Source organism: Tupaia chinensis, unplaced genomic scaffold, assembly GCF_000334495.1.
Source record: "Tupaia chinensis unplaced genomic scaffold, TupChi_1.0 Scaffold000484_1, whole genome shotgun sequence".
Classification (NCBI taxonomy): domain Eukaryota; kingdom Metazoa; phylum Chordata; class Mammalia; order Scandentia; family Tupaiidae; genus Tupaia; species Tupaia belangeri.
The window spans coordinates 1,512,258-1,536,668 of NW_006159996.1; the positions used below are offsets into that span (position 1 = coordinate 1,512,258).

The following is a 24,411-nucleotide window of genomic DNA, read 5'->3' on the forward strand; positions in this document are numbered from 1 at the left end:
TCATGGAGCCAGCAGGTGGCATGGTGGTTAAGGGTGCTGGACTCTCACATGGCCGACTGTGATTCAAGTCCTGGACCTGGCAGCTTGCTTTCTCATTTTCTCTCTCTCTCTCTGCCCCTCTCTGGTCAAATTAAAATAAATAAGAAAAATAAATAAAGTTATAAAATATATATATATATGTTCATTCAAAGGCAATAGTGATATAAAACATGAGGGTAGTCTTCAACTAATTCATGGAAAACGCAAATTATGAAAAACATGTACAGATTTTGAAAACTCTTGGCACTAAAAATTCATACTTTAACTATTTTTTTTCATGAACTTTTTGAAATCCTCTCATACATTCAGGTTAACAGCACCCTATCTTCTTCAAAATTCCCTACGGTGCACAAGAAACATTTTTCTCTTGTACACTACCACAAATAGGACTGCACCACGGCTCTAACACAATTAGAAAAAAATGAAAACAGTATGACTTGACTTTGGCAGACACACATTTTCATTCAAAATGACACAGTAAGATTAACTTTTTCTTTAAAGTTGACTGCAATTGTAAATATTCACTTAAAACTTACTTCTAGTTCTTTAATTTTTTCTTCTGCTATTTTCTGTTTTTCTAGCAGCTGATTGTGAATTACCTCCTTTGATTGAAGAATAAACCTATAAAACACACAAAAAAAGTTGAAAATCAAGCCACATGACCACTGACTGTCTTCATAAAAATCAATATACCATAGATATTAAACTAAGAAAACAAAAAGAATGGTCTTCCAACTGGGGTGAATAAAATGCATTATTATGTTAATATGAAAAACTCAGGAACCCACCACAGGCTGTGTAAGCCTTCTTGGCTGAATAAAGGCTTAAAATTAAAAGTAGATTCTGCTTTCTTATTTCAGAGAGCAATCAACATCAAATAGGTTCATTGATAAGATAAAAAAAATAGCAATAAAGATATAAAAATTTACCAGAGGCTATTTGTCAGTATACAAACAATGCAATTTTATTTTTTATTATTTTAATTTTTTTGTTATCCAATGCAATTTTTATCTAGATTACTTCAGCGATATTTGTAAATTAGAGTTCCCTTCCCTTTTTTTTCCTTGTTACAGCAGTAACTCATGACCTTTTAAAGTCACAATCAAGTACTGTGTTAGGATCAATGCATTAGTGTTTATATGAGCTCCTCACACAAAAAGCACTGTATAAGCCCTGGTATCTTTTATTATTATTTCCAGAGTGTATAATACCTCTGAAAAGCTCAAAATGTACAAGCGGAAAATTTCAACTTTTTCCATTTTACAGTTGTGCACATTATTTACCAGTGATGACAGTGGAAATATGAGGAAGCTTTAAAAATTAACACTGAATCTGTTTTGTGACTCTATGTTCATAATTTTTGCTGCAAGGAAAGGAATAACCAACTTTTACAGCCTCAACTAAGTGAACTAAAATGTTTCCCTTCCACTGCAACCAAGAGAAAACCTCAATTACTCAAATCTCTTTCAAGACTGACTAAGCTAAAACAGATTTCATTTAAAGATTACAATTCATTAAGCAGACTTTTTCTTTTCATGTCACCATACAGAACTAAACTTGGAAGAACGGAATCTCATCTCTCAACAACAAAAAAAACAGGACCACATGGTGGCATAGTGCTTGGAAAAAGTTCCCGGTTGAAGTCTGGAGAACTCCCTGATATCAATGTGCAATTTCCCTACCTAATCCTATAAAAATATTGTACACAGGTGGGTTCTTACAAGAAAGTCTGTTATAGATTTAAGTTAAAAACTATAGCAAAAAAGGCAACTAGCTATGTCCTGACACCTGAAAGGAAACTGCTTTTCCCTTTGTCATGAATATACCTTGCCACATATATTAGTACAATATGATGAATTTCTCTCCCACTCTGCTAATTGTAGGCTAAACACCCAAAAGGTTAAAATCCAAAATCTGAAATGTTCCAAAATCAGAAACTTGGTGAGTGCCAACATTATATCATGGTGGAAAATCTCACACCTATTCTCATGTGATGGACTGTGATTAAAACACCACAATACGAAAATATTTGATAACGTTAACTTCAGACTATGTGTATAAGGTGTATAGGAAGCATATGTGAGCTTCATGTTTAGACTTGGACTCCATTGCCAAGAAATTTCATTATGTATATATAAATATTCCAAAATCCAAAATACTCTTGTCCAAAGCATTTTGAATAAAGGATACTGATATTGCACCTATATTAAGCTTGTGTCTGATGTGGCTAACCCAGATAATTTAACTAATGATCTTAGTCTTCAATAGTAACATTATCCTTTGTGTAAAAAAAAAAAAAAAAAAACCTTATATAGTTACTGAAAAGACAGCTTACATTCATGCAAAATGAGAATTCTAGGTCTCTTACTATAAAACCCTTCATGTATAAAATGCTCTAAATGGGTTCAAAAGAAAGGTGCTACTTCTTTCTTTTTTTTTTTTAAGTTTATTTATTTCTTCCATGAGCAAAACAGAGCACACACATATCCCCCAAGAGTCTTGATGCCACGACCAACTCCCAACCAAGCCAGCCGTAGAAAAATGGACGTGCAAGTGCCCAGCATACTCAATGAGATCTGTGGACACGAACCCATAACCCAGAATCCTCCCATGTGGGCCAGCCTCATAGAGTGTTGCATTTTATAGTTGTGCTATCGTCTAGCTCCAGGACAGATGCTATTTCTGTAAGACTGTGGTTTATACAGTATTTTTCTCAGAACTACCTCATACTAGTATTTGAGGAGAAGGATTGTTTTAAAATGCATTAAGTCTCAGTAACACTGCATTAAAAACATTATAAAAAGGTCCAAGAGTAGCCAAATTATATTCTTACATGCAGAAGTTTACTAAGCAAGTCTTTCAGTCATGGAAATAATTTTCAAAGTATAATATACATTTTAAAATAGCATTGATTGCTGGCCAATGAATAGTATTCTCAAATGATAAGTCATCAGACATCATCTTTATTAGTGTCTGGGAAAATTTCAAAGCTAAAATTAGAGGTCAAGTCATTACTAATGTGGCCTTTAAAAATAAAGTATCTGAACAGATACTAAATCCCTTGAGCAGAAAATAAAATTACTAGAAAGCAAGAACACTCAACAACAAAAACATGTTTTTCCATGGCCACACATCCCTTGAGGTAACTATATTGGACTTGTCAACTTCAAAGGCCAGGGAGACTCCACAAAGCTAGCCAACATACTACTAAAAGGCTAAGATATCTCAACCATGCAAGTTTTAGGCAAGGATGAGCACTGGATAAATTCAAATGTCACCTCAGAGAGTCAAAATTTAACCACAAAAATTATAAAAATTCTGGTTTAGTCTTCAATTAAAAAAATAGCAAAAATGCCTTGTATGGAGTTTAGAATGGGCTCTAATAAACATCTGGATTTCTGGGGGGGAAAAGTCTTTGGATGCCTTATCTATTGTTTAAAAAGGCACTAAATTATGAGATGCTATTCTGAAGAGAAAGGATATACCGTAGTATTATGATGAGACTGTCATAAATAAATACTATGTACACAGATTCTCAAAGTAGAGAATCTCAGAGATCCCGCCTGATTATTAATGGAAAGCAAATGGTAAACAAACAATTCTGGCATTCAAAATGAGCCACAAAGGAAAAATAAACCATGAAGAGGGGAAGTTCTCAAATGACAGGCACAGAATGCATTTACATACCTAGGATTATACAAGAGGACTTCAAAAGGTTCATGGAAAAATGGAATTAAGGCACAAATTTAGGGGCCAGACAATGGCACAGTTGTAGTATGCAACATTCTGCAAGTCCAGCAGTTGGCCTAATGGCTATGCCGCTGGATTCCCATGTAGTCGACTACGGTTCAAGTCCCGGACCTGGTAACTTAAACTCACAGTGGGCGCATATGCATGCATGTCCAAGATCCTGAGAGGAGAATGGAGGAGAAAGGATTGCAGTGTGGCCATCCCCCCTGGGGGGTGATTTCTCACTCTCTTTCTCTGTCTTTCTGGCAAGTGCATACGCCCTATAGCAAAAACCTCTCAAAAAAAAAAAAAAAAAAACAAAGATCCACATGGAAAGAGCACAGGCATGCCCATGATCCTGGGATAGTTGAGAATGAAGGTAGATGGTAGGATCAAGACCTATAGGTCACGGTCAGTGGATAGCATGTCATTAGGGAATTACACATTAAAATGACAACGAGATATCATCACATACCTAGTTAGTATGTAAAATCCAGAACAATAACAACACTAAATGCTGGTAAAGATGTGGAACAATAGAAACTCTTATTCAAAGCTAGTGAAAGGCAAAAATAGTAAAGGCCATTTTGGAGAGGTTTTTTTTGTTTTGTTTTTTGGTTTTTTTTTTTTGCTATAGGGCGCGTGCGCTCACCAGAGAGACAGAGAGAGACATAGAGACAGAAAGCGAGAAATCACCCCCCAGGGGAGATGGTCACGCCGCAATCCCTTCTCCTCCATTCTCCTCTCGGGATCTTGGGTACGCACGCATACGCACCCGGCCTGAGTTTGAAGCCACCGGGTCCGGGACGCGAACCACGGTCGACTACATGGGAGTCAAGCGACATAGCCATTACGCTAACTGCCGGTTCCCAGGTAAAGGCCATTTTGAAAGATAGTCCGGCGGGACCAGCAGTTGATGTAATGGGTATGTCACTGGACTCTCATGTAGTTGACAATGGTTCAAATCCCGGATCTGGTGGCTTAAATTCACGCTCGGCACCTGTGCGGGCGTACCCAAGATCCCAAGAGGAGAATGGAGGAGAAGGGACTGTGGTGTGGCCATCCCCCCTGGGCCCAGCCCCCCAGGGAGTGATTTCTAGCTTTCTTTCTCTCTCTGTCTTTCTGTCGAGCACACGTGCCCTATAGCAAAAGCTCTCCAAAAAATAAAAAAGAAAGAAAGAAAGAAAGTCTGGTAGATTCTTCTAACACTAAACATATGATCAAGCAATTGCACTCCTTGGTAACTACCCAAATGAGTTGAACACTTATGTATACAAAAAAACCTGCACATAAATATTCATAGCAGCTTTATTTTAACACTATGTCCACCACCTAAAGGTCATTTCTACTTGTGTGTTCCATAAGTCCTCAAATTCAACATGTTCCAGATTCAACTTTTTTTTCTTTAAGACAGGGTCTTGCTATGTTGCCCAGGCTGGCCTCAAACTCACAATCCTCTGGCTTTCAGCCTCCTGAGGCAGGCAAAACTATAGAGACAGTTAAAAAGATCAATGGTTGGGGCCAGCAGGTGGCGTGATGGTTAAGGTGCTGGAATTCCCACATGACTAACCATGATTCAAGTCCCAGACCTGGCGGCTTGGTCTCTCTCTCTCTCTCTCTCTCTTTCTCTCTCTGGCAAAACTCATGTGATTAAAATAATAATAAAAATAAATAATTCTTTTAAAAAATTTAAATAAACTAAAAAAAAAAAAAGATCAATGGTCAGCAGTGAGGGGGAGAAGAGAGAAGTAGGATATGAGGCGAAGGTAGGGAAGGATAAGCAGGTGAAACAAGGAGATTTGGTGGACAGTGAACTGTCTTGTACAATAGTGTAATGGCAGATACAAAATACTATTCGTTTATCCAAACCCAGAACTATACAATACAAAGAGTAATACCTAATGTAAACTATGGATATTAGTTTAACAATCAATCAATATTCCTTTATCAACTATAACAAATAGACCACAATGATGTATGTTGCTAAAAGAAAATGGGGCTGGGGGGTATGTAAAAGTTCTCTGTTCTTCTATTCAACTTTTCTGTAAACTTAAAACTGCTCTTAAAAAATAGTCTTATTAATTTAAAAAGAAAAGGTTAGGATATGCTAAAAAGACCCAGGAGACAATGTGAAAGAGCTCCCAATGGTCAAAGAAGAATTATTTGATCAATAAAGTAATACAGTCCTCTATTAAGACCCAGAAATATAGCACATGAACCAGGTGCACTTCAGGCTAAAGAAATCTACAGAACACTGTATGGTCAAGTCTAATGAGGTATACTGCTGCATCTTTTCACTACAATGCCATGGTCCCTTGTCAACAACTGTAACTGTAAAGCCTTCCTTCCTTTTTCTTCTCCAGTGCTCACATTCCAAGCACTATGTAAGGCTCTCTGCTAAACTCTACTTAAAAGTCCCTCAGAGAGAGGCAAGCAGATGGCACAGTAGTTAAGGCACTGGACTCCCACATGGCTGCCTGCAGTTCGAGTCCCGGACCTGGTATCTTGAAAATCACCACGGGCATGTGTGCATGCATGCCTAGAATCCCAAAAGGAGAATGAAGGAACAAAGATGAGCAGATGAAAGCAATGATTAACCAAAAGTTGACAGAAACTGGAGAAAGAGAACGCCTCAAAGAGTTGCTGACAGCTAAATTAATTGCATGTGGCTGGAAGAATCAATAGAAAGCACACTATAAAGAGGTAATTAAAGAAAAAGGACTAAAACATGTTACTGTTGATGACATGGTGGCTGAAATCACCCCAAAATGTAGAGCCCTGGTACCTGACAGTGTAAAGAAGAAGCTCCTACAAAGAATAAGAACATTCCTTACTCAGCATACCAGCCTTTACAATTGAATTAGATTGTGTGTTCTGTGGTTTATTCTGAAAGTAAAACTTGCCATGAATTAGCTATCAGTTTCCCAAAATAAATTTTTTGTATGATGGTATATAGTTTTCAGTAATCATGTATATATAGTGTATGATTTTTTCCCCTAAATGTGTTATTTAATTATATATCTCATGGGACCAGCAGTTAGCTTAATGGCTCTGTCGCTGGACTCCCATGTAGTCGACCGTGGTTCGAGTCCCAGACCCGGTGGCTTAAACTCATGCCGGGCGCGTGTGCATGTGTGCCCAAGATCCCAAGAGGAGAATGGAGGAGAAGGGATTGTGGCGTGGCCATCCCCCCTGGGGAGTGATGTCTCGCTTTCTCTCTCTGCCTGGCGAGTGCACGCGCCCTATAGCAAAAACCTCTCCAAAAAAAATTTAAAAATTAAAAAAATAAAAAAGATTAAAAACCAAAATTATGTATCTCATGAAAGGGGGAGGAAGGTCCCAAATGAAACTTTTTCTTTTAATGGAATCCCAATCAAAATTCCAGGAGGGACCAGCAGTTAGCGTAATGGCTATGTTGCTGAACTCCCATGTAGTCGATCAGGGTTTGAATCCCAGACCTGGCGGCTTAAACTCATGGGTGCGTGCCCAAGAGGAGAATGGAGGAGAAGGGATTGCGGCGTGGACATCCCCCCAGTGGGGGGGATGATTTCTTGCTTTCTTTCTCTCTGTCTTTCTGGCGAGCGCATGCGCCCTACAGCAAAAACCTCTCCCCCCCCCAAAAAAAAAATTCCAGGAAACTTTTTTTTTTTTTTTGGAGCTAGAGGTTTCACAATGTTGTCCAGACTGGCCTGGAACTCACATTCCTCTGCCTCAGTCTCCTGAGTAGCTGGAATTACTGGCGTGTTACATACACCTGGCTTCTGAATTAAAGTCATTTTATCAACTCATACCAATACTCCCTACAGTGTCACCATCTGAATTTCAGCTTCTATCGATGATAGTATCGAATGCCTACTTATCTGAGTCCTAAACTGCAGATACCCTCCTTGTCCCCTATATTCCCAATGTATCACTTTCTTTCACATTGTCCCTGTACCTCTCAATTCATTTCCATATTAATTTATACTTTCCTTAATATACTCCGGAATTAGTCAATAAGCTTCCTATCTTGCTATATTCCCTACTTAAACTATACCTAAATCATCTTAAGTATATTATGCACTGTTTTCATGAAGTCAGTCTCAACTGTTGGTCACTGTAATGACCGTTAATGATTTTAGCAGACACTACTGGTTGGCTATTCAATATCCCTTTCTTTTGCTTTGTTGGTAGAGCCCCAATTTTGCTTGAGTATCCTCCACTTTTCCAGGTAACTCAGAGAAGTTGAATATTGATTCATCTTACCTAATCATGGCAATTCCATTCCCTGACAGATAAACACCTGGTCAGTTTTTGTCATGAAATGTGAGGGATGGCCCATTAGAAAGTTTCCGGGAAAAATAACTCTTAAGAAGGTGACATCTGCAAGTATGGTACCAACATATGACCACCGAGAATGCCTGCGTACACCATCTAGGTAAATCTCAGAAGTACTCTGCTCACTGAAAGAAGCCATGCAAAGGAGTAAGTACATACCATAATGACTCCATTTATACGACATTTGTAAAACAGTTAAAATTCATCTACAGTAATGGAAATCATGTTAGCAATTGCCTAAAACAGGCATTAAGTGATTAAAAAGAAACTTTTATAGTGATAAAAATGTTCTATTAAGATTGGGATGATAGTTACATTTGCAAAAATTCATCCAACAGTACTCTTCAAAATCAGTGTATCTTATTTTATGTAAGTTATACCTCAATATTAAGTTTAGAAAGATAAATGATTAATAGGGTCAGTAAGTGGCATAGTGGTAAAGGTGCAGGACTCCCACATGGCAGACCTAGTGAGTGACTTGTGGCTCATCCCTGGCACATAGATGTGTACACACCCAAAATCTCAAGAGGAAAATGGAGGAAAAGGGATTGTGCTGTGGCCAACCCCCTTGAGTAACTTCTCACTTTCCTTCTCTTCCTCTGTCATTCTGGAGTGAGCACACGCGCCCTACGGCAAAAACCTTTAAAGAAAAAAAAAAGGACAAGAAAGATAAATGATTAGTACTATTGCACACCAGATGGTGATAAATGCTACATAAAAAAATAAAGCCAACCAGAGATATGGGGGCTGTAGGTATGTGTATAATTTTAAACAGGACAGTCCCATAAGGCTACAGTGCCCCCCTTTTTTTTTTTTTTGGAGAGATTTTCACTGTAGGGCGCGTGCGCTCGCCAGACAGACAGAGAGAGACAGAGAGACAGAAAGCGAGAAATCACCCCCCGGGGGGATGGTCATGCTGCAATCCCTTCTCCTCCATTCTCCTCTCGGGATCTTGGGCACGCACGCACACGCGCCCGGCGTGAGTTTTAAGCCACCGGGTCCGGGACACGAACCGCGGTCGACTACGTGGGAGTCCAGCGACGTAGCCATTACGCTAACTGCTGGTTCCCCAGTGCCCCTTTTTTTAAAGTCAGAGGGCACGGTGCCAGCAGGTAGCATGTTGGCTAAGGTGCTAGACTCCCACATGGCTGGCCGTGGTTCAAGTCCAGACCTGGCAGCTTGCTTTCTCACTTTCTCTCTCTCTCTGGTGAGCACAGGTACCCTATAGAGAATTAAAAATTAATAATAATAATAATAAAATAAATCATTCTTTAAAAAAAAAGTCAGAGGGTATAAGTGAATATCATGGGGGGCAAGAAGGGGGGAAGAGAGAAAGCATCCCCTAAGGGGTCTTATTTTCCTCCTATTTTCTATCCTGTCAGGATCTTTGGTACACACAGTATGCGCCAGTATGAAGCCAACACAGACAGGACTTGAACTCTGGTTAGCCACATGGGATCTGGCTTCCTCCGCACAGCACCTAACTGTTATTCCATAGGGCTAGCCTCTCATGGCTTTTTTTTTTTCTTCCCCTAAATAATTCTTTATTACTTGACCAGAAAGGGGACAGGGCGGGAGGGGTGAGAAATCAAGCCACCAGGTCCAGGACTGAACCACGGTCACCCATGTGGGAATCTAGCATCGTTAACTACTACTCCACCTGCCAGCCCCTCTCACTGCCTTGTAAGTAATGACCTGATAGAAGAGTAGGGGTAAGCCCATGCAGATTGAAAGAAGACTTCAGGCAGAGAGACCAGCTAAAATTTTTGACTAGAGAGATCTTGTATTTTAAAGGAATTGGTAGCTGCTCAGTTGAAAGCGGACTATAGAACTGAAGACTTTCTGCCCAGATTTCACCCTCCCGCTCCCCCAGATCTAGCCAGGTCAGAGTAATCCTCAATTTCCATGGAATCTGCTACACAGAGAGAAAAACAGTACAGCTTAGAGACTGCAGATCACCTCTTCCTGCATGCCTCTGAATGCTCAGATTTAACTCCAAAAACTAGGGTAAAACATACAATCCACTGAACAACCGCAAAGGCACAAGCAATATGAGAAGCCAAGAAAATACCTCTCCCCTAAGGGAAAAAAAAGAAAAACTCCTCATCCTCCACAGACAATACAAGGGAACACATGGAAATGTCAGATAAAGAATTGAAAATATTCATAATGACAAAGCTAACAGAGATGCAAGAGAAGAGAGAAAACAAATTCCAGAAGATGCAGGAGAAAAGAGATGACAAGTTCCAGGAGGTGAGAAAGTTCTTGCATGATCTGAAAGAGGAAATACACACCATAAAAAAGAATCAAATGGAATTGTTAGAGATAAAGGCTATAATACAGGCAATCAAAATCTCCCTTGGAAGTAGTAAAAGCAGATTAGGTTATGCAGAAGATCGAATCTCAGGTACAGAAGATAGAACCTCTGATTTAGAGAAATTCACCAAAAAGACAGAAAATAATCCCCCAAAACGTGAATAATATACATGTAATACTAGATACCATTAGACGCCCAAACATCCAGATAATCGGTATCCCAGAAGATGAAAAAACTAAAGGCATTGATAATCTATTCCATGAAATCCTGGAAGAAAATTTTCCAAACCTAGAGAGGCATTCAAATATCTAGACCAGAAAAATACAAAGGACCCCACCTAGAATCAACCCAAGAAGATCTTTTCCAAGGCACATCATAGCCAGATTGATCAAAACCACAGAGACAAGATACTAAAATTGGCAAGAGAGAAATGTCAAGTTAATTTCAAACAATATCCCATCAGGCTAACATCAGACCTTTCCTTAGAAACAATACAAACAAGGAAAAAATTGGAAAATATATTCAAAGTATTAAGTGAAAAACAATTTCAACCAAGAATACTATATCCAGCAAGATTATCCTTTATATGGGAAGAAAAGATAAAAACATTCTTAGATAAACAAAACCTGAGAGAATTTACCAACACCAGATCAGCTCTCCAAGAATGCTGAAGGGAGTGCTATACCAGGAAAACTAAAACCGGACACACAAAAATAAGGTACCAAAAACAACCAAGAAAATGGCCATCCTAATGGTAGAGACAAGTCAAGAGTTGAATGTTAAATTCCAGAACTTAAAAGGAAAGATCAGACCACAGTAACACTGCAAATTCAATAGAAAAGAGATTAATTACATGAGAATGAACTGGTGAAACAGAATTTTATGACTTTTGACTAAAACATTACTAATTTTCTTCTATGCTTTGTTTTTCAGATTTAAGGATTTTGTCTTCTCTTGAACTGATGATAGGGTCATCTACCTACTGTTTTAATTGAATCCTAACCTTTATCCTGGCTTTAAGTCTTAAGCAAATTTCTCTTAAAATTTTTTTATTTTGATCTATTAAAACTGAAACTGTTTTTCTTGAAATTAAAAAATGCATTAAAGGGACAGGCAGTTGGTGTAATGGCTATGTCACTGGACTCCCATGTAGTTGACAGCAGTTCGAGTCCTGGACCTGATGGGTTAAACTCACTGACCAGGCGAGTATGCATGTGTGCCCAAAATCCTGAGAGGAGAACGGAGGAGAAGGGATTGTGGCATGGCCATCCCCCCTGGAGGGTGATTTCTCACTTTCTGTCTCTCTGACTAGTGCACGCACCCTACAGCAAAAATCTCTCCAAAAAAAAGAAAAAAGTATTTAAAAATACCTATTTAATGACTACAGAAAGCTATATAGCCCCAGCTAGGTGCCACTTTACAGTATGTTTATTCTACTCACTGACGTTTATGCCTAAAGTCAGACATGTGCTCATAGATACGTATATATCAACTGCGCTTGCTATTAAAAGTATTTAGATTAATTAAGATCTTTAGTGACTCAATAAAATGTGGGGGAAAAAGGCATAGAGAGCAACTGTAGGTATCAGAGACAGCGTGGGAAGAGGGTGGGAAATGGAATAGGGTGAGAGGTAGGAAATCAAGAGGGGGAAAAATATGTAAGAAATAAGAAATGGAAAATTATTGTTGATGATAACACATATGGTAATATCCTTTCCAATACTGTATGGAAAATCTGTATGGAAAATCTCATTTTCTATGCTGTAATGATGTATAGTGAATGAATGTAAATAAATTTAAAATTAAGAAGAAACAAAGAAAGAAACCAGACTAGAAAGCAGCAGGGATGAGAGCAAGGAATTCAGTGAGGAAGTAATGGCTATAATCCAACGATGGCTTAAACCAGGGTGGTGGCAAGTAGAAGTGTTCTAATTTTAAATAAAATTTAAAGATATTTGCTGATGGACTCAATATAAGATTGAAAGAAGGGAATCAGGAATGACTCCAAGTTTGGAAGATCAGAAGATGGAAAAGTCACTTACCAAAAAGAGGAAGACTGAGAGAAGAGATGGTTCATTTGTAAACAGCAAGAATTTTCTTTTGGCCAAGTTAATTCTGAAGTGATCATTAGGCCATCAAATAGAGATATATAGTAGGCAGCTGGAAATAAAAGTCTGGAGTTCAGGAAAACAGGTCTAAGCTGAAGATAAAAAGTCTGGGAGTTTGGGACCAGCAGGTGCTGTAGCAGTTAAAGCGCTAGACTCCCACATGGCTATCTGTGGTTCAAGTCCTGAGCCTGGCAACCTGCTTTCTCACTCCTCCGCCCCACCTGGTGAGCACATGTGTCCTATAGCAAATTAAAATAATAATAATAATTAATTAATTAAATATATATTTTTTTAATTTGGGCATTGTCAGTATATAAAAAGGAATTTAAAGAAAGAAGCTTTGGGGAACCAGCAGTTAGCGTAATGGCTATGTCGCTGGACTCCCACGTAGTCAACGGCAGTTCAAGTCCTGGACCCGCTGGCTTAAAACTCACGCCGGGCGCGTGTGCATATGTGCCCAAGATCCCAAGAGGAGAATGGAGGAGAAGGGATTGCGGCGTGACCATCTCCCCTGGGGGGTGATTTCTCGCTTTCTGTCTCTATGTCTCTCTCTGTCTGTCTGGTGAGCGCACACATCCTATAGCAAAAAAAAAAACTCTCCAAAAAAATAAAAAAAGAAAGAAAGAAGCTTTGGAGACCAGCAGAATGCATAACAGTTAAGTTGCTGGACTCCCACATAGTTGATCACGATTCAAGTCCCAGACCTGGTAGCTTAAAACTCACACCAGGCAAGTGTGCGTGCATGCCCAAAATCCCAAGAGGAAAATAGAGAAGGGACTGCAGTGTGGTGATACCCCGTGGAGAGGGTGATTATTCACTTTCTGTGGAGAGAATACATGCCCTATAGCAAAAATCTCTCAAAAGAAAAGAAATAAGCTTTGATGAGGACATTAAGAGACTGAGTATAGACAAGAGGATAAAAAAAATCCATGGGCTAAGCCAAAGTCAAACTAGTATCTAGAATTGTGAAAGGAGCTCTGTATCCAGTGGCTACAGCGACTGCCCTGCCCTGTACCCACACAGTTCCTAGACTCCACCAGAGGTACAGTCCCTGTCCCTCACAGACTCTTACTGGGGTCGGATGCCAGAGCTTGTGCTTCAGTAAGAAAAAAGGCCTCACTGGAGACATTCAAGCAAAGGTTGGACAGCTACTTTTCCAGAACAAAAGAAAACTGATGCATCAGAAAAGGTGACTAAAAAACATACCAGAGGAATATGGGTGCACAGATACCAGAACCTGATCAGATAAAACAGTTTAAGGAATTTCTTGGAACCTACAATAATCTTACAGAAACATGCTTTTTGGACTGTGTTAAGGATTTCACAACAATAACACCTGAAGAGATCACTTGTTCAGAACATTGTTAATAGAAGCATCTAAAAATCACACAAAGAATATCCATGAGATTTCAGGAATATCGTATTCAGCAGAATGAAGCCCTGGCAGCCAAAGCAGGACTCCTTGGCCATTCAGCGCTCCCTGGCCAACCACAATACAGAAGTCTGGATGGATGGACTATCAATCAAAGTGTCCCAACAGCTATTGCAATGGAAGTGAGGATTCATTGGATAGAATCCCCTGAAAGTAGTAGTCACCATGTTAAACTGTCGGTCACGACTGTCTGGCAAATGGAAACCAGTGGAAAAACATAATCACTATATACCAAGGATAATCAAAATAAAAGGTTTTATTGTTAAATAAAAATAATACAATGCAACTTTTGTTGAAGCCTTAAGAATAAGCAGCTTGGTCACTTGATTAGAAAAATAAACCACTGTTTCTTCAATCGTGACTGTTAATTTTAAAGTAAAATACGTGTTTAATCACAAACAAGATAGAAAAAAATTTTATTACTGTAAGTTAAATAAATGGAAATATCACTGAACAATTGTTTATACTATATAGCCCCATAATATCCTGACTGGACTGTGAATACATTGAAATGTTTTTCAGTCAGCATCATCCTCCAAGTATTCCTGTTCATTCATGTCTGCCTCAAATTGCTGGTAAATACATAAAACAATTACTTGCTAAAAAAAAAAAGAAGAAGAAGAAAAGAAAATGTGAAAGGAAATCATAAAGGACTGAAAAGGAATGGCCAATGAAAAGGAAGGAATGACCAGGGACCAGCAGGTGGCATGGTGGTTAAGGTGCTGGACTCCCACATTTGAGTTTCGGACCTAATGGCTTGCTTGCTTCCTCTCTCTCTCTCTCTCTCTCTCTGTCTCTCTCTGATCAAACTGAAGAAGAAATAAATGAGTGATTTTTTAAAAAATAAAGTAAAGGAATGAAATGACCAGTGAGGAAGGAGGAAAACAGAGAGGTTATGTCCTAGAAGTCAAGGGAAAAAAGTACTTCATGGAGAAAATATCAACAGGACTAAACGCTCCTGATAGGCCAAATAAGATGAAGATTGAAAATTCACTAGAAATCGTGGGACCAGCAGTTAGCATAATGGCTATGTCGCTGAACTCCCATGTAGTCGACCACGGTTCAATTCCTGGACCCAGTGGCTTAAACTCACGCCAGGCGCATGTACAGGCGTGCCCAAGATCCCGAGAGGAGAATGGAGGAGAAGGGATTGCGGTGTGGCCAACCCCCCAGAGGTTGAGGGGGATCAATCAAAATCACCAGAGGGTGATTTCTCACTTTCTGACTCTCTGGCAAGTGCACGCACCCTGTAGCAAAAACCTCTCCAATAAAGAAAATTCACTGGCAGTCTTAAAGAATCATTGTCCCTTCAGAAACCCAATCCCATATAAATGTTCCTCTAGATGAGTAACACACAGTTAGGTTCAATGTGTACTAATTAAAAATCACTATCTATTTTAAAATCAAAACTATTACTCCAGAAATGGAAGCAGTAGTATGTTAACCTATTTTAAACATGAAGTTTATTTTGGGTTACTATGTGGTATTCTAAGTATTCTGGTAAATAATCACCTCTGATGTTCACCACTTTTACTCTGGCCTTATCAAACCCCAAACATTTCCACATAGAACATTGAGCTATTCTACAGCTTTTTCCAAGATGTGACATCTATTTTACTAGTAGGTTAAAATATAACATAGGATAAAATATAACCACTGGAGGGAAAAAAAGAAACACTGTTCAATGAGTACTGAGGACACACACAGAACAGTAAACTCCTGGTACAAAAGCAGGTTAGTAAAACATAAAGATGGTCTGGCATAAATGCAAGTCTCAGACACACATGCACAGGGTACATACTACAGTCCAAATCTTTTTACTCCAAGCCAATGTAAAAGGCTGGGTTTGGGGCAATCCTACTCTTACTTATTTAAAGATACATTTTTAATTCTAGGTTCTTGCCACTAAGAAGGTTTGGTATCAGAGCATTTCAAGTCTTTTTCAAAGCCAAAATGATAGGGTCTTCCCAGTAATCTGGTCCATTTTAAGGTAACTGATCTCCCTGAGAATAAGAGTTGGTAGTACAAATTCGTGACCAGGGCAATGAGATAACATTCTCTCAGACATGTCCATTTGAACTGAAATTCTAAAAATAAAATGAGCATACATTCTTTGCAAAGCACAGGCATTACAATCCTAATTATTCCACCAGGGTAAAGGATACTTGCAGTTCACAGCAATTCCTGATGTAAGGAACAATAAAGAATACCAGAAAATCATTACCAAGTATGTGTTCGTAAATATGAACTGACTCTCACCCAACTCAACATTTTTTCTGAGCTCCTCTGTAGATGTTTCATTAAGCAGATTATGTTCCTTGACATGAATATTTCAGTCCTTTCTTTGAAACATATTAGAGAGCATGGTATTCCTAAATTTGCCACTATGAGGTAAGTGGCAACTAAAGTCAGAAAATTCTTAGTATGGTTTAAAATGGACTGTTTTCTTTTCAGGTAAATACAACTAGGTTAAGTCAGTTGCAGCACATAATTCCTCAGTGACAAAGTAAAAGAGTTCAAGACTGCTACTCCCTTTAGTTGTATCTACATAGGAATGACAAGTAAATGGTCCTTTCTACTCTTCCCTCAGTTAACTTCATTGATTGTTTTTTTGAGAGACTTTTGCTATAGGGTGTGTGTGCTTGCCAGAGACACAGAGACAGACAGAAGGCAAGAAATCACGCCCCGGGGGAATGGTCATGTTGCAATCCCTTCTCCTCCCGGGATCTTGGGCACACACAAACACGTGCCCTGGAATGGTTTTAAGCCACCAGGTCTGGGACGCGAACCACGGTCAACTACATGGGAGTCCAGTGACGTAACCATTATGCCATCTGCCGATTCTCCTTGATTCTTGCTTATAGCCAATTGGGATACACTGGAGTGTCCTGTCCTGTTGCTGAGTAACTGCTACTTTCAATGGAGCAAAGGCAAAATTTTGTTTAATTCTTTGTCAATTAAAAAAAAAAAAAAAGGCAGGTCTTTTGATGTCAGATGTACAACCAAAGTGTTCTAAGTAACTAAATGAATCAATTATTATTTATGCTTTTTTAAAGAATTATTTATTTTTTATTTATTTATTCATTTATTTTTAATGTGACCAGAGAGAGACACAGAGAGAGAAGGTAAGTGAGAATGCAAGCCACCAGGTCCAGGACTCAAACCGTGGTCAGCTATGTGGGAGTGTCCAGCACCTTAACCACCACATCACCTGTTGGTCCCCTATTATTTATGTTTTTAAAACAGATTCAAAGCCTAAAATAAGTTAACCCCCTTAAGGACACTTTAAGGTGTTGGCAGGTGGTGTGGTACTTCAAGTGCTGGACTCTCATATGCCACCTGCAGTTTGAGTACCAGACCCTGGCAGCTTTGCTGTCTCCCTTTCCCTCTGTCTGTTTCTGGTCTAGTAATAATAATAATAATAATAATAATAATAATATAATAGCAGCAAATAAAATGAAATAAATATTTTTAAAAGGACAAATTAAATAAAAATTCTACTTTAGCCTGTTTATACTTCCAAGATAACAGATTTCCTGTCCTATTTTTTCAAGACTTCTAATTAGCACATTTCCAAAATTAATTTCCTATGTTTCAGTGAGAATGTTTAGATTCTTAGGGATATGGGAGGGGAAGAAGGGAAAGAATTATTGAAAGTTTTGCAGAAGAAATATGACTATGTAATTCTTACGCAAATGTTTGTTAATTTCCTCTGGCATAAAAACAGTGATGTCATTCTAGACAGCATTAGAACAGAGCTAAAATGAACATCAAGTGTTTAAATCACTGACAACTTAAGGAAATTAAGAATATTACTCAAAAATCTCTCCCCAGAGTACTACATCCATGGAAGAGGAAAATGTGCCCATCTGTGGTTATATACATATTTAATGTCAACAAAACTGAAGTCACTTTTCCCTGCACAACAGGAAAAGTTGTTGTTTTTTCCCTAGAACTGAGCAATGAAAGCTATGACTTTAAATGGCTCTGTATAAAAACACAAGAAGGGTGGGTCATACTCTGTTAGTAAAAGCAGCTGAACATCAAGAACTTCTCCTCCTTTAAAATAAAATCTAAAATAAATCTAAAAAATAACAAAATAAATTTAAAATCTCTTACCTTTGAAAATTAGTTCATTTTTGCTGTTGATTCTAAATTACAGATTAATCCTTTTAAAGAGAGTATAAAAAACACAAATCTACATTTCCAGTATGGCTCTTACATCAAAAGTAAATCTACACATTTTTTTTTTTTCTCCTCTAGTAATAAGCACTAAATAAAATATCCAAACTTGATTCTGGTGAGAGCAATACAAACAATTTTTACCACAATATCAACAATATTTGTTAACAATATTTACTACACCAAGATTTTCAAATCTTATTTCCTTTAGAAACAAAATATAGCATGACTATTTCTTCAATTTTAAAAGTACCTCAAAAAAATCAACTGACTGAAAAATCAACTCTATAGCTACATGAAATGGTAAACAGTTGCAAGCACCATATCCCTTTATATTAATACTTAACATAACTAAACTTAGAAAAACTGCAAAGTATTTCATGCTGGCTTTACAAAACGATACGATTCAAATCAGAGGTCAACATCCAAATAAACAAAGACCACAAGAAAACCAACATAATATTATAAACAAAGGGTAGTTCAACCAAGCTGGCATGAAGAGATCAGATTTCTACATGGTAATTAGTTAAAAAATTGCTTGACTGTTTAAAATTTTTTTTTAATTTGTTACCTATCAAGAATACACATACTGTTTCATTTTCTACCTGTGCTGCATTTAACCCAAGTCTTATGTTTCTGGCTCTTTCACCCATCAGAGATCAACCATTAAATTACTTCAACAAGTAGAAATAGCAACACCGCTCCCAAATAGCAATTTCTGCATTGCTAGACACTTATCTAGTTGGTAGATTTATACCATTGTTCATTCTTAGTTCCTTATATGTAAAAAATACCCACAGAATGGTAGCATACCTCTAAATTAGTTTAAATATAGTAGAAAGTTATTTTTAGTTAGGTTCAAGTTTTAAAAAGGCACTAATCACTTTTCTCAAAGGCTAATCTACTCGAGTTCCTCATATATTAAAAAAAGAAAGAAAGAAAAAGCTAATTTGACTCTTCTGGAAAGAAGAAATAATACTTACAAAATGTTCAAATAAAAAAGATATTAGAATAGAGCTCACATCAAATTAGGGTAAGGTTCATAAATAGCATTAAGAAAAATAAGCTCAGCATTTATTTTAATGATGGTCCTTTCCAAACATTAGCATGATTAAATGACATTTATGTGCACTTTCTAATGTAATTCTTATTTAAAAAACAAACTCTTTTCATCTACTAGGCAAACTAAAAAAGAAAATGAAAATTGCAAACTGATTTTTATCTGTGGGGGAAAAAAGGTACATTTGAAATGTTCACAAAACATTTATCTGAGATGTCTACTCCCTTCTTGCATGTTAGAAAGATGCAAAGACAAACACTTCCAAATATTCAGACAGATCATTCCAAGGTTGTAACTTTCATCATAGTTCTGAAAGCAGTATGGTGAGGTCAGCTCACAAACAGCTTAAGTAGCAAAACTAGAAGTTGGTGGTAGTAGTATCAGGCTACATAACAGCCTCTCCAAAGAAAATGAAGTAAGAGAACTAAAATGTGCTGGCAACATGCCAAAAGACTGGATGCAATATAGCTTTGAGCAATGACTACTCAGAGCTTACAGTATATAGCAATTCATCATCTCTTTATAAGAGGTATTTAACACTACCAAAATTCTCCATAACTATGAATTAAAAGTCATCTGGGCTTGCAATGATTTATCAAACTAAACAGAAAAACTCTGACTTCCATTCTATGTGAGGATGAGGAAGGTAAAACATAAAATTATGTTGATACTGTTCTGCATAGAATAACCTTTATTCTCCAAGGACTATATTACTATCTGCATAACTCTAAAGATTTAGGTTTTCTTTTTTTTTGAGAGAGAGATTTTTGTTATATGGCACATGCACTTGACAGAGACAGACAGACAGAAAGCAAGAAATCACTCACCAGGAGGGATAGCCATGGCGCAATCCCTTCTTCTCTAATCTCCTGTGGGGATTTTGGGCACACATACACATGTACCTAGCATGAGTTTGAACCCACCGGGCCCAAGACTCAAACCTCAGTGGACCATGTGAAAGTATGGCGATATAACCATTACGCCATCTGCTGGTCCCAAGATTTAGGTTTTCTGTATCATCAATTCTGACTAAGTATCTCTGCCACTGGTTGGTATTTAGAATTAAGTCAACCTTATGAAGAGATTAATAAAGCATCCTGTCAGATCAAAATTCCTCATTTTGGTTACAAATAATTCCTCTGACCTTAGTCAAAATAAATATTACTTTTATAATTTCATCTTACATCATATATCAAAATGGAATAAGTTTTAATTCTTAAGTCTCTGACACTTTCTAAACGTATTTTTTTCCTTAAGAACCAAAAGAAAATGTAGTTATTTATTTATTTAAATTTGCCATAGGGCATGTGTGCTTGCCAAGAGAGACAGAGAGAGAGAGAGAGAGAGAGAGAGACATACACACAGACAGAATGGGGAAATGAGAAAGCATCCCCCAGGAGGAGGGGACAGTCATGCCAGCAATTCCTTCCTCTAGGGATTTTTGGCCACACGTGCACAAGCACCTGGCAATGTTTCTCAAGGTGGGTCCAGAGCAGATATGAACTGTACAACTGGCCACATAGGAGCCATCCACCTTAACCACCATGTCACTGTTGGTCTGAAAGAATCAGATTCTATTCAAATCAACAGACACTGAACATATATTTTGTGCTAGACACTATACTGAGAAATGAGAAATAAAGACTATGTATGACAAGATTTCAAAAAGTTCATAGAAAAATGGAATTACAGTATGAGTTCATTTTGAAAATTGTTTCATAAGATTCACTACCCATGATCTTTCTTAAGAACCCCTCATATGGGGAACCAGCAGTTAGCGTAATGGCTATGCCGCTGGATTCCCACGTAGTCGACCGCGGTTCGCATCCTGGACCCAGCGGCTTAGAACTCACACCGGGTGCGTGTGCATGCGTGCCCAAGATCCCGAGAAGAGAATGGAGGAGAAGGGATGCGGCGTGGCCATCCCCCCTGGGGGGTGATTTCTCACTTTCTGTCTCTATGTCTCTCTCTGTCTGGCGAGCACACGCGCCCTATAGTGAAAACCTCTCAAAAAAAATAAAAAAGAAGAACCCCTCATATGTATATCACAGAACTGATGATCTGGTTGGACAGACTAATTCATTTAAAACAACGCACGTGGGACCAGCAGTTGGTGTAACAGCTATGTCGCTTAACTCCCGTGTAGTCAACTACGGTTTGAGTCCCAGACCCGGTGGCTTAAACTCACACTGGGTGTGTGTGCATGCGTGCACAAGATCCTGAGAGGAGAATAAAGGAGAAGGGGACTGCGGTGAGGCCATCCCCCCTGGGGGGGTGATTTTTGCTTTCTGTCTCTCTGTCTTCCTGGCGAGCACACAGGCCCTATAGCAAAAAACCTAACCAAAACAAAACAAAACAAAACACACACACACATGCATTCAATGTGTTCTACTACCTTTAAGAATAAAAGCTCCAGTATCATCAAGAAAAGAATAAATAAGTCTGCCCTAAAGGCTAAAAAAAAATCTTCAGAGGCAAAAGAAGACTTGACTTAGGTCTTGAAGGATAAGAATTTCACAAGGGGAAAGAGCGATAATACAGCCAAGAACAGAATGAACAAACACACAAAAAGTACAAATACGTGGCCCATGTTGTAAAACATGTTGTACTCTAGTGAGCAAGGAGCTTGATCCAACATGGATGACCACAGCTCGAATCTTGGCCCTAGAAACTTGAGAAAACATGCCAGATGTGTGTGTGTGTGTGTGTGTGCGCGCGCGTGCGCGCGCACATGCACATGCCCAAAGTCCTGAGAGATGGAGAAAAAGGGATTGAGACGTGACCATGCCCCATGCGGGGTACTTTCTCCCTTTTGTCTCTGGATCTCTCTCTGGTGAGAGCATGTACCTTCTGACCAAACAAAACAAAATGAAACAAAAACAACAACATAGCATAGGTGAAGAAAACCATATGGCAAAGGTAGGGATACCAATTTCTTTTTTTTAGATATCACTAGAAATGCTTTAAAAGCATATTTTTGTTTGTTTGTCTGTTTTGCTATAGGACACTTGTACTCAATAGAGATAGAGAAAGAAAGAAGGAAAGTGAGAAAGTATCCAATGGGGGAATGGTCACAAAACAATCTCTTCCCCTCATTCACCTCTTAGGACTTTGGGCACACACAGACATAAACATGCCTCTCCGGCAGAACTGCACAATCAGCCATGTGGGATCTAGCTGTCTTACCCTCCATAACATCTGCTGGACCTCTTAAAAGTATGTGCAAAGGCCACAATAAGACTTCAAAACTCTTTCTCAACAGATACACAAACTAGTAGAAGGAGGTAAATCTGGGAGATGAAATGCGTACGCTATCTGAGCCTAGAAATAGAAAGTGATAGGACCTGAGTCTAGAAGGGTAAATTAAGGACAGATTATAAAAGAATGTGAATGCTAAAATAACAACTGTAGATTTTATCCTGTGGACAAGAGAGGATGAGCAAAGAATTTTATGAAGAAGATTGATGTGGTTCATTTTGGCAAATACATGAAAAAAAGTTTGGACAGACAGAATGAAGATAGAAAGACAGTTAAGATGCTATTGTAATAGTGTAGGCAAGAAAAAAATGAGTCCTGAATTTCAGTAATGGAAAAATCTACTGCAGGTTCTAAAACAAAAATGGAGTTTAGGATGTCATAATCTATTATTTTAAAACAAAATTTTTAAAAAATTAATATTCTAACAAAAATTCCCAAATAAGACTCAAAAAGGGAAAGACAAATTAAGGTAAAGACTAGAATTAAAGGAGTAAATTGCAATGATACCAAAGATTACTCAAGACTATAAACTCAGAAATAGATATTTCAGGTTTAGCATCAAGAAAGAGAACATCCTCATGACCAGACTAATACTCAGCAAGTCTTTAGGGCACTAACGCTCTAGCCAAACAACAAACACTATTCACCTCACATGCCCCTACAATGCAGGGTCAACTCACACCCACAGTGAGCTGCAGAAAGTGCAAAGTCAAATTTCAAATCATAGTCTCAATGGTATAGGAGCCCCACATCTATAATTACACATAAAAAACAATTTATATGAGATAAATCTTCTGGAAATACTACCATGCTAATTCATATTCCAGTCTTTAAATTCTTTTTTTTAGAGTTATTTTATTTAACTTTATTTATTTATTTTAATTTGATCAGAGAGGGACAGTGTGAGAGAGAGAGAGACAGCAAAAGTGAGAAAGCAAGCCGCCAGGTCCAGGACTTGAACCACAGTTGGCCATGTGGGAGTCCAACACCCTTAACCACGCCACCTGCCAGCCTCCCCAGTCTAAATTCTGAAATTCTTCGTATGAAACATAACCTATCTATAGCACTCTAAACAATAAGCAAAGAAATGAACTCTCCTATTGCTTCCATAGAATGGTTAATAAATGTAATTAATCTAATTAAAAATAAAAATTTCATTGTGGCTCAAAAGGCCAAAGATGGTGAGTTTTTCTGTTTGAAAAAGGGACTCTTTAGCTGCTGAAAACAAAGGTTAATGTATAGTGATATAAAATCCAAGTACAACATGTTAATAGGCATGCTAGAATTACAACAGAAAAGCTAGCATTACTGTTTTAAGATCTAAGGATATTCACATTAAGAATAAAATTATCCTGTAGGGAATGACAACAATGCACTTTACACTACACAGACACAAATTTGAAGGTTCTTTGTTCTCATCCTAATTGTTTTCTTTCTTTTTAAAGCTTACTTGTTTTCTTCCATTACCCACAAAGACAAAGAGAAAAAAAAGAACCTTCAACATGGTCTTGACACCATAATCTAACCCACACTGAAACCTGTCCTACAACAGTTTGTGGGCAAGTGTATACCAGGCTAGGAGATCTTTGGACTTGAATTAGGAATCTTCCAATGTGGAAGAATGCATTTTTTTTCACTGTTGGGATTCTGATTCTTTTGTCATTTGCAAGAAGGGGGCCAGCCACTGGCACAGTACTTTAAGCAGGTGGATCCCAGGGAACCAGCAGTTAGCGTAATGGCTATGTCGCTGGATTCCCACATAGTCAACCGCAGTTCGCGTCCCGGACCAGGTGGCTTAAAACTCACGCCGGGTGCGTGTGCGTGCATGCCTAAGATCCCGAGAGGAGAATGGAGGAGAAGGGATTGCAGCGTGACCATCCCCCCCTAGGGGGGGTGATTCTCGCTTTCTGTCTCTCTGTCTCTCTCTGTCTGGCGAGCACACGCGCCCTATAGCGAAAAACCTCTCCAA

At 38.4% G+C, this 24,411-nt stretch overlaps 1 protein-coding gene and 1 pseudogene across 2 annotated transcripts in view; one reads left to right on the forward strand and one right to left on the reverse strand.

The window, feature by feature from the left end:
* Positions 1-24,411, reverse strand: part of PFDN1 (prefoldin subunit 1) — a 72,862-nt gene that overhangs the window by 41,916 nt on the left and 6,535 nt on the right. For both annotated transcript variants that reach the window (XM_006156197.3, XM_027774830.1), the window contains exon 3: positions 576-660. In XM_006156197.3, coding sequence (XP_006156259.2) covers positions 576-660 — 85 coding nt within the window. The remainder of the gene's footprint in view (positions 1-575; positions 661-24,411) is intronic.
* Positions 5,524-6,628, forward strand: LOC102477768 (transcription and mRNA export factor ENY2-like; annotated as a pseudogene).